Here is a 12062-nt window from a genome sequence, read left to right as displayed (position 1 = left end):
AATTTCTTTGTAATTTTTAAAGGCGATATCTGATGTGACTTTTCCTGCCTTTGAAATCTCTGTCTGTAAAACAGCCTTTAACAAATATCGCAATAGACTTTTAAAATTTGGCAGAGCCTTTGCTATTTAAAATTGCTAACTTGGTTATAGCATCATTTTCTACTTAAATAAGCATTGACATTGATTGTTACTTTTTGTACTTTCTCTTCAATTATGATCTTAAAGAAACTTGATAAAACACAGATGTATACCTGTATACCAACAATTTTTATGCTTTATCAGCAAAGGCATCTTCACTTCTAACTTTAAAAACTTCCAGACCAAAACAAAATTGTGAAAGTAAAAATAGGTAATCCGAGATGGAAATTAGATAATAGTGAACACTGGACTGAACAGTTATGAGATGGTTACTTGCGTTTGGGAATGAGGATTTCTTCTGACTTGAATGGAACGGCAACATAAGCTAATTATTCATTGTAAATGTCTTGGGAGATGGTATCTGCCAGCTTGTGAAGTACCCAGTAGACTCTGGCTCGGGTTTGATGACGATGATACAAGGATTATAAAATGACAGTCCTTAGTTAAGAAAAAAATAATTTCGGATTTTCTGCCTGTGTTTTCTTAATTTCTTTAGTTTAATGTAGACTATTTATTTTTGCCTTAGTTTTAAAGAATTTGAATATTTATGATTTATGCCATTCTATTTCCAAAAGGATTATGGCCACTTTACAGAATAAAACAAGTATAAAGCAGAAAATTAAAATAAACAATCAAAAAAACAAGTACTAAAAAGACCTGAATGATTAACAAACTAAAAAGACCTGAATGAAGACCTGTTAAAACAGGCCAAATTATTCTGGTTTCTGGTAATAGCTTGGGTATCACCAAGGTAATACTAAGAGTTTACTGTAATAGTTATTAGAAAATAATGTGACTGAGTATATGTGCATATTATACACATAGGTAATTCTAGAAAATGCAAAAACACTGATGCCAATTATCTCCCTTCTCATATGAAAAAGAACAAATGAGGTATTTCCCCATCCTAACTTCTTTAGCTATTTTAAACATCTGTTGTTTGAACAGATCCAATCTTAATTTCATGGATGGGTTGCTTTGCACATTTAATAGTTGAGATAATTATTAACAACACCAAAAAAACAATTTTAGCAATTAAGGAACAACATAATCATGTGACCCCACCAAACACTTGTATTTGGATAAATATTCTTATGGTCTCCTTTTTTTTTTGGTCTAATTATACATACTTACATTTTGTTATTCCTTTTTAAATAAAGAACCAACATCAAGAACAGCAGAAATTAGCATCTGTTTTATTTTAAAATATGGAAATATATTTAAACAGCACATTTAAAGAATAAAATAATAGACTTCCATTTCTTATTCTCTCAATGGTATACCATTAATCAAAAATATATTACTTAACGTCCCCGTTAATATAGTTACTGTCAAATTTTCTTTAAGATAAACTGTATTTCAAAACATTTTAATACACCTGAATTACAAACAAAGCCATAACATTTTTGAAGACACTTTTAAATTTTGTTTGAAAGATCCAAAAGGATGATTAATAAATGGTGCTTTATGAATATTTTAGATTAACTGTAAATAAGCCTAACCACAGAGTCACCATAAAATAGCAAGTTATCATTCTGAAGATCATTCTTCAAAAAGTCAGTGTGTGTCAGAGAAAGGCCTTACAGGGCATTCCAATAGATAGAGAAAATAAATTAATTTTAGAGGGAAGAACACACATGCACACACCCACACACCCCCCACCCCCGCCCCAGAACCTTCCTGTTTGGAATTATTTGTGCTTGGAAGAAGGTTTACAGAATCTCTTTACAAAATAAGGTTTTCATTGAGCTCACTCTCAAAGATATGAAAAATGAATTTCAGCTGTTCTTCAGAAATGGCAATTCTGTCAAAGCCATTCTGGGACTTCTGATAATTTCCTCCAGTTTAGTTTCAGTGCTTTTACTTCTAAATAAAATCCCTTGCATCACATCAATCAGCAAACTCAGTTATAAAGGAGGGTTAAAGAAAATGGTTCTGTCGGCATCTTCTGCTCTTGTACATTTTATGCATGCAGTGACTCCTGCCTGTGGGGAGGGAAGTGGAGCACATGTAAATGTTTCTTTATTTTGGACTAGGTTTTTAAATCTAAAAAAAAAAAAAAATTCTGCAGCAGTAGTGTTCTAGATAATAGGCAGATACGATTTATTTGAGGTAAGAAGGTTGTACTACAGTTAGTGTTAACTTGGAAAGCTATGGACACAGGCTCAAGCCTGTCTTCTGAAGCTTTGAGCTCTTTGCAAAATCTACAGTCCACAAGCCAAAAAGGAACATGCTCCTACAGTTACACCAGTTTTATTAAAGCAAACAGTTAAAACAATTATGTGCAATCTTTCAGCTTCTATGTTCTGCCTACTGTTTATTTATTCAAATCCAGTTCAACATTTCACTTTATCTAATGAAGCAGGAACTCTAAAAGAGAAATTGTGTTTATCCAAGCATTTTTGTTTGGGTTGTTATTTTTTTAAGTCTTATTGCTAAATAAATATCCTATCGTGGTTTTCATTGGCACAATATAAATAAATTATTCAATTTCCTTCCACAATATTAAACAGTCAAAGGAGTTCTGTCTAATCTCAGAAAATTATATAAAATTGTATTCGAAAAAAATGTTGAATTGGAATTGAATGGACTCAGCATAACCCATTGAGAATTAGACTAGATGATCTACTGTATAATGTAGTGGCCTATAAATTTTACTGATAAAGCATCCACAAAAGAGAATATATACCTTTAAATAAATAAAAATGACTATATACATGATATTGTACTATACATGATATTGTACATAGGAAAAGAGTCAAAATGAGCCAGACTAATTTTAGGAAATTCCTCATTTGTCTGAAAGTATGCTTTTTATTGCAGCCATAAATCTTAATACAGATCTTTTGTTATTATCAATATTTAATATTAGTGGCAGCCACATGAGCGTACTACCATATTTCTATATTTTTTCAAAATGACATTGGAGCTGTCATCAAAGTACAGAACAGAGATGGCGTTTAATTTGGTTGGAGCACAACAAGGCTTTGGTACGTGATCAGGAAACATCAGATGAACCTGGGAAAGGAAAAAAAGTTTTGTTTTATTAAGAAATAAAATACACATTTTCTTACAGTTTTAAAATGATATACTTATTTTATCACTCAAAATCAGGCACACCGTTAAGCTCATCACCCTTCTCCCATTTATGTTCCATGACTGGGGTGAGGGACTGAAAGATGTATTCTTAAGCATTAACACCTGGAATCAACCCACCCATTTCAATTATGTGTTTGAACCTTGAAAAATATCTCACCAAATAAAACTTCCTCTATAGAATATTCAGTGGAAGTTTTCCTAGGGAAAGAACACAGCAACTAGCACTCTGTTGCTTTTAGTTGAAATGACTATTTCTATACTTATCATGAGGAATATGGAAGTTATAAGAACAAATCAATGAAAACACATAGTTGCAGAAAGATTTGGATCTAAGAATTATCTTTTAAAAGGAAAATTAATAAATCATACATTTTATGCCAACTCTTAGTTTTCCATGGTAAAAGAAGCATAAAAATCATAATAAAATAAAATCCACATATAATCCAATACTTGCCTTTAAGCAATGATTTCAGCTCTTTGTAGAATTTTTTTAATCACATTGGCTGGAGTTTAATATCCATTTACTTTTTTTCTCCCTTGCCTGCCCCCTAGACAACTGCCAAAAAAGCAGGCTAAGCTAAATCAGAAGCAAAGGGCCTAGATGCTTTACATATGAACATCCACCTCCCCAGAAGCCTAAAAAGGTGTCTGTACATGGAAAGTGAAATGCTTAAGGGTTGATTAATAATTTTGATCAGACTGGCAGTCTGCCTATGATTTGAAATAATTGAGTAAAGAGCCAGAACACAGTTCCCCGCTTTCCCACCCACCTATTCTGGCCCTTCCCCCAGAGGAGTTTATGGGAAATCCCACTGATGAGTCTTATGGGATCCACAAAAAGCAAATACAGCCTCTTACGGTTTTGGCTGTACAGTGAGTGTCCTGGCTGAAATGATATAGGAGCCTTGCACGTGGACAGAAACAGCAGGAAAAATGAGGTGACCTGACATTGAAATTTCCTAAGACCTCACAAAACTAAAAGTTGGATATTTTCTACAAATTTCTGATGCAGCTTATGTCCTTCATCAGCTTTATCTTCCATAACCCACACATACATGATTGATAATTCCGCTGTTTCAATGGCCTTGGCAGTCTACAGGGAAAAAAAAATGGATTGTTCTTGAATGGTTTCTCAATATATTAGTCACAAACATACTTTCCTCTGTCTTTTTGTTTCATGTCCTTCACAGAACAAACATAAAGTGTGCACAACACCAGGAGAAGAAAAAAAAAAAAAAACTTCCCCGGTATGCTCCAGTTTTGCTATGACTTATGTCCTACATCCCAGGGTGGAGATACAGAGCAGACTCTTGTTCCAAGTTTGTGTCACTTTTTTTTATGTTTGTTTTTCGATACTTTACTACAGCCATAAGAGCTGAAAATATGTATTTATTTATTTTAAAAAAGAAAAAATGAGGGGGGGGGGTATTTGACAAAGGGTATTTTTCAGTAAGTAGGCACTGCTTAGCCTGAGTGAATCTTTGATACATTAGATCCATATCTAAGGAAACAAAAGTCTACTTTCATAATCATCGAAATGATGATAAAAAGAGGCAAAGAACTTTCTGAGAAATTAAGTAGCATTACTTCAACTGATAGGAGTTATTCTACGACCTTACAGAAAGACAGTGATCATGAAGTCCTCTTCACAGGATGAAACAACAGCATTCTTTATCTGATATGCTTTCATGTCAACATGAATTCTCATATACAAAGAGAAAAGTTAACTTCTTAGAAATCATTGTAGTGGTAGAAGTTTGAATCCAAAACATCCATCCCTGCAAAGCCTACCTATTCTCCATACTCCCAGAAACAGTATTCCATATAAAGAGAGCTTATATTTACAGATAGCAAAGGTGAAGTCATATCAGACTTTAAAATCCTCCCAGAAATTTACTCTATACTTTGTATATGGCACTAAAGTAGGCATTCTCACTGGTCATGAATCAATAAAAAGAAGAATTTTTATAAATCACTTTATAAATATTTGCTTTACCTTTCTGTTGCTCTCTAGCCCAAGGTTATTTCCAGTCTTTGATAATGTTCATGCTCTAGTTGTTATAGATTACATTTTTTGGTGTCTAGCTTTTCTGTAGTATTTTATGAAGTCAATAAAGATGCCAGTAAATATCAAGTCATTCAAGCATTTGATTTTGCCAGTTCATATAGATGATTGTTTATTAAGAAGGAAACTAGGCTACTCCTTAATTCAGCTTTAAATTTTAAATTAATTGTGGGGGAAATTAGCAAGCTTATAGAGAGATAAATCTTCACAAATCCTAAGAGTAATTATTTCTTTTTCCATAAATATGCCTCAGTCACAAAGATAGGTTTTCTACTATCTACTTTTCTCTTACTGGCATCCATCAATTAATTCCACTCCCATCAAACCTTGATTCTAAAATAATGTGTTCTCTCCCATTCTTCTTAAATATAAAATTTAAAATTTTTATATTAGCCCAAACATTGATTTAAAATTATATCACATAGTGTGGTATGTCTTCTAGGAGCCTCCCATTTAGTCTTCTGGAGAGTGTTCCTCTGCCAAATCAATAGTTCAGATACTATAAGGTACATCAGACTCTCAAAAGGTTTCACGAGCTCATTAGGTAGAATGCAATCAGTTAATCAAGTCAACCCTTCAGAACCTTATTCATAAAAGTAAGCCTAGATTATTAGAGATTTAATCACTGTTAAGTTTCTGAGAGTAAGGAATAAAGAAAAGGAAGCATAATTTCTACTTTAAAGATTACAGGAGAAGGAGGAGAAGAACAGTAAGAAATGTCCATTAGTTTCCCATTTGTGTACTACACTGAAGAACTTTTATAATACCAAAGTATGTTATAGAACATTCTTAAATAATTAAAAACCCTCAGATGAAATTTAGTACAGTTATTACTCAGTGTTTTTGCAATGATTACTAATGAATTGCTAGGTTAGAAACAGCCCCGGGGAACCTGTGTGCTTAGTCATACAGTTAATGAAGAAACAGTTCAAGATGACCATTTCATGTTATTACTCCAGTTTTCCTAGCTGAATCCTTCTCCATTGTGTAATTGGGATAACTCTAAACCAGTCTGAGTTTCCTGACTATACCCACAGTTGTTACTTCAGCTCTAAAAAGAAAAAAATGAGTTTGAGAAGATAAAATAATGCATTAAAAATTGTAAATAGATGCTTTCCTCTAAAACAACTTTTTAATATGCTTGCATTCTAAGCTACTTTTAATCCTTCAAAACAAAGCTTACCAGAGTCTGAACTATAGCATGATTTGTGGCATTCATATGAGCGTTAAGTGGAAAAGAACATTCTCCATCACAATAAAATGCAGCGTATCCTTCTGGTGCTATAATCCAGTCCTGACACACACACAAAACAAGAAAAAATAGTATCACTAAAGTAAAATTTTAAAAAAATTCTTAAAAATTATTGAAATATACTGTATCTGAATAGGTTTACATTCCTGGTCCAACAATTATTCTAATGGAATAACTTTCCCCACACCCTTTAATTTAATTTTAAGCTGAAGTTTAGGACAAAAGTATAAATATTTTCACAAGAAATTGTCCTCTCTAATTACTCCCAAGAGGTAGTTATGTAAGATATTCATAGTATGTATTAAACATGTATGCATGAATAAAACTATTATAAGAAAATAGCATTCTAAATATTGTTTAAACAGGAAATGATGAACTCTGGAAAGTTCAAGTGAACCCAAAAGAAAAGGAGAATCAAGTTAATTGAGATTATTCTCATTACTTCTTAAGGATTCATTCTTAGTTTTATAAGTCTGACAACATCCTAAAGCCTTAATATCTTTTCTGCATGCTGTTTTTCTTTCCATTCATGCATTAACTTTATAGTCTCTTTAGAAAAAATGAATTGGAGCAAATTCCTAAAACTGAACATGATAAATTTCGGGAAGCTAAATAATTGCTACATGTATGGTTGCCTTGATATTTTCCCACAGAGAAATAAAATTTGGCACAAATGTAAGAATTCTTGAGTTATTCACGTTGAAAGTTTATCATAAATTTTGAATATATTTACATTTTAATAGTATTTATCAATACAGGAACTCATATATGAGAATCCATTGTAATAAAATATTAGGAGAAATCTTAAAATTTTTTTTTAAACTGTCTCCACATAGAGCCATTCAAAACTTACTTTGGTGAAATTTTCCTCCTCATCCTGTTTCAAAATGCCAACTAAAGATAGCAATACATTTTTAAGTGCAAGAAAAAAAAATGTCTGTCATCTTCCCCATGACAGGGACATTATAGTTGAGGGCTCTATTTCCTAGCCCAATAGTTGGAGATCCTCAGAGGCTTAGTGGAGTTACTTATACTAATATGAACAAATCTCCTATTTATCATAAAATTAAATGTTTGGAATACTTAAACAACAGCACTCTTTTTTTTCTTCCTAATTATCTTCATGTTCTATGTTTTATTCAACATAGTTTTTTTGTTTGACTGTGAAACCTACTAATCATGTTTCAATGGCAAAAGGTTAATTGAGAAATGAAAATAAAGTGAATAAGCAATATTCTAAATGGTTATGTCAGAAATCATTGGGTATTATATTGGAAAATTACTGCCAAAGACTATGACTTACTAAGGACTTATGACAATTCAGAAAAAAAGGACCTAAGTTGACTGAAAATTCTTACCTGCCATCCCAGATCCCGGAAGCTCACATAGAGTTCGTGCTTCTTACAGGCTTGTTTTTGCTCACTTGTGTTATAATCTGAAGATAAAACCACATTTTAATAAATGGTTGCTTAAAGATATACTAATATTTCTTTTGTGAGATCACTGGTAGGATTTTTTAAAGGGGTTTTATTTGAAGTTGTGGAACATGAATTTCAATCTTAAAGCTAGAACTACTTACTAACCATGTGAACTTCAGTCAAGTTACTTGTCCTGGGTTTCTTCTTCTGTGAGATGTAGACAATACCATTTACCTTATGAAGCTCTAACAAGGATTCTGTTAGGCCATCTACTTCACAAGGCAGAGTGTGGTGTCTGTTGTTCACTGAGTACCATCTGCTCAACGAATACTTATTAATTCATTCATACTCTAGGGGTACTTAATATATTCATATATATATACACACACACACACACACACACATATACACACACACACACACATATATATTTGTGCAATAATTTTTAACATCTTCCATGAGGCAGATACTGGGATCTTAGCTGATTTTATTTTAATAAATATCTTAACCTCAGGATACCACAAGTTGAGCTTCTAATCATCCCCCAAAATCCTGTCCACCTGTAGACTTCATTCTTGACTGATGGTAGTTGCCTGGGTTAAAAAATAAAAACCAAAACAAAACAAGAATCAAAATAGTTCTCTTTTTTTTTTCTTTCATTTACACATCCAATGTCAGGAAATCTCACACACTATCTTCACTAAGTCCAAAATGCACCTGCTCTCACGCTCTTCATAATTGGTCTTGGTCCAAGCCACCATCATCTCCAGCATGAATTACTGCAATATCCTCATTGCTAGTCTCCCGGCTTCTGCTCTTACTCCTCTACAGCAAACTAGTCAAGTGGACCTTTTAACAAGTAAACCTAATTACATCACTTCCCTGCCAGTCCCTCTATGGCCCTCATACCACTAAGAGTGAAATACTCTCAGAGTGGTTACAAGGCTCTCTACATTTTGGTTCCATTATCCCTCTGACTCATTTCCTGTCACTCTTCTTCTCCTTCACCTTGCTCTAGCCACCACACCTACCTCCTTGCTGTTTCACTCACAGTCAGCCTTACTCCCACTTTAGAGGCTTTTCTCTCACTAGTCCCTCTCCCTGGATAGCTACATGGCTAATTCCTGCATCTTCATGTCCTTGCTTAAGCAACATCTCAACAAGGCCTTCACTACCCTTTTAATATTACAACTCTCACCCTGATACACCTGATTTCTCTCACTTTGTTCTGATGTTTTCTCATCTCAATTTTCACTATGCCATTTCCTCATTAATTTATGCATGGCTTCTTGTCTGTTTCCTCCCACTAAAATATAAGCTTCATAAGGGCAAGAATCTTGTTTAGCTCTGTTTTGCTCATTGATGTGTCCCTAGTGCCAGGAACAGTGCCTGGCATACAACAAACATTCAAAAAAGTATCTGAGGAGTTAATGGACAAATTTCTCATAGTGTTCCACAAGGGATTTGAGGCGAGTGAAATACCATCATTACATATTTTGGAATGTAATCTGAAATATCCATAACTTTTTATAATTGTTTTAAATGATTAAATATAAATGCAGAATTTCAATCTTGCACCTGGAATAAAGTAAAATACTGAAGAAACACAGAGATTTAAGGAACATTTTTCATTGTCGTCTTACCTGAGGTTTGCTCACATTTTGTACAAACATTCGAAAAACTAGTCCACTTTATTTGTAATATAAAATATTAAAGAAATCAAATTAAAAAATAATTTGTTTCACAGTTTTTGTTAAAGTGTCACCTTCCAGTTGAATTACGCTCAACCTCTAACAGAAGTGTAGGCACATTAGAGATCAAAGGAGCCCACCACAGAGGGCCTTACTTCTCATGGTTACTTCAAGTAATTATTTGTTTACTGTTAATCTAGAAAACAAGCTAATGATTAAATTTTGAAATCAAGGTATTTTTCTTCTAGGTTATTTATTCCTACTATGCAATTAACTTCATTAAAACAGATTAAATAAGTAGCTAATGGGAAATGGAGGAGAGAGGATTTATTTCAGACTCTACATTCTGGTTCTTTAGGGAAATAACTCCCTTGGAGCAAACTTTGTTCAGGTAACGGACAGATGCACTTTAGCACTAAACATGACATGGATAAATTTCCTCGATCCTTTTTAGAGAAAAGAAATAACTGATTCTACTATTGGTTTGATTTCATAAACTCCTTGATATACAAAATAGGAAAAAAAAATGTTAGCTATGCCTTGGACCAAAGGGGTCAGCAAACTTTAAAGAGACAGATTGACCTAGCCACCCCATTACTGGGGATATACCCAAAGGATTATAAATCATGTTGCTATAAAGACACATGCACACATATGTTTATTGCGGCACTATTCACAATAGCAAAGACTTGGAATCAACCCAAATGTCCATCAGTGACAGACTGGATTAAGAAAATGTGGCACATATACACCATGGAATACTATGCAGTCATAAAAAAGGATGAGTTCATGTCCTTTGTAGGGACATGGATGCAGCTGGAAACCATCATTCTCAGCAAACCAAATACCGCATGTTGTCACTCACAGGTGGGAACTGAACAATGAGATCACTTGGACACAGGAAGGGGAACATCACACACTGGGTCCTATTGTGGGGAGGGGGATGGGGGAGGGATTGCATTAGGAGACATACCTAATGTAAATGATGAGTTAATGAGTGCAGCACGCCAACGCGGCATATGTATACATATGTAACAAGCCTGCACGCTGTGCACATGTACCCTAGAACTTAAAGTATTTAAAAAAAAAAAAAAAAAGAGAGAGAGACAGATAGCAAATATTTTAGGCTAAGTGGTTCCCCTTGCAACTATTCAATTTTGCTGCTGTAGTATAAAAGCAACCATAGACAATATGTAAATGAATGGGTGTGGCTATATTCCAGTAAAAAATTTATGTACGGATACTAAAATTTGAATTTCATATGATTTCCACATGCTACAAAATATTGTCCTTCTTTTCCAAGCAAACATTTAAAAATGGAAAGACCACTCTTAGTAGGTCATATAAAAACAAATGATAGGCTTAATTTGGTTATTGGGCCTTACTTTTCCAACTCTGCTTTAGATAATAATGGGAATATTTATTCATCTTTGTCTTAATTGAAAATATTAAATATGAATAACAACATTGTAGCCAATAACACATACATGATTATATGAAAAGCCATAAACTACAAATATAGTTATTTGAATTTGATGTTTATAAAAAATAAAGAAAATAAAACTTAAAAGTCAAAATATATCTGTCCCATATATATGTCTTTTTATGCAGGCTAAGTGATGTATATAATATAACATCACATAAATGTAACAAGCAATGAAATTTATAACAGAATCTGGTTCCAAGAGTCTGATTTCATAGAGCATTAGGACCATATGCTTATTCTGTCAGAAATAAAAATTAATGGATAGTGAGTGAAGTAAATGTTGTACCCAAACTAGAAAAGCCTGCAGTTAGGTTTACTCTAAATGCTTGGCAGAACAAGCTGTGGGCGGAAGGGCAAGGAAATTAGATTTATGTCTTTTAAAATACTGATGGGCAGCCTTTAGGAGATTAATATGAAATGGATATAATTCTGTTGTTAATGAACCTGCCTACAAATGAAAAGTCATAGCATAAATTATTAAAATGTTCTACAATCAACACTAGAAAAAGTAAACCAACATGTCTTATCCATAGTGCAGGTGTTATCAATAATACTTCTCTGTTTTGTCTCTTAATGGTAAAAATGTTAGAAAGCCAATGCCAAAATAGTAAAAATATCATTAAATACTTTATGCAAATTTCTTTATGGTCAATTTCTAGATAGTGTATAAATTTAATCTTTAGTTTGATTTTCTTTAATTTTTTTGTCTTACAATAAAATCATGAAAAACAAAATAAATATGTAGAGGTAAAAGTTGGTAAAACACAAAAAAAATCCTGAATGTGATAAGAAGAACACTAGTACACTGTTGGTGGAAATGTAAATTAATACAACCATTTTTTTGAGGTTCCTCCCAAAAGTGAAAGCAGAGCTACCATATCATCAAGCAATCTCACCGCTGGGTATATATCCA

General features: G+C 33.2%; 1 protein-coding gene across 1 annotated transcript in view; it reads right to left on the bottom strand.

Annotated features, from left to right (window-relative positions):
• Positions 1–1311: 1311 nt before the first annotated feature.
• The window catches only part of LOC108542959 (bone morphogenetic protein 5), a 298304-nt gene continuing 287553 nt past the window's right edge, over positions 1312–12062 (bottom strand). The window contains exons 6-8 of the mRNA XM_017893236.1: positions 7913–7989; positions 6486–6596; positions 1312–3156 (exon numbers count right to left, since the gene is read on the bottom strand). Coding sequence (XP_017748725.1) covers positions 3007–3156; positions 6486–6596; positions 7913–7989 — 338 coding nt within the window. The 3' untranslated portion in view covers positions 1312–3006. The remainder of the gene's footprint in view (positions 3157–6485; positions 6597–7912; positions 7990–12062) is intronic.

Source organism: Rhinopithecus bieti, unplaced genomic scaffold, assembly GCF_001698545.2.
Source record: "Rhinopithecus bieti isolate Rb0 unplaced genomic scaffold, ASM169854v2 scaffold_23303, whole genome shotgun sequence".
In the NCBI taxonomy this organism is placed as follows: domain Eukaryota; kingdom Metazoa; phylum Chordata; class Mammalia; order Primates; family Cercopithecidae; genus Rhinopithecus; species Rhinopithecus bieti.
This window is presented reverse-complemented; position numbering and strand designations above follow the sequence as displayed.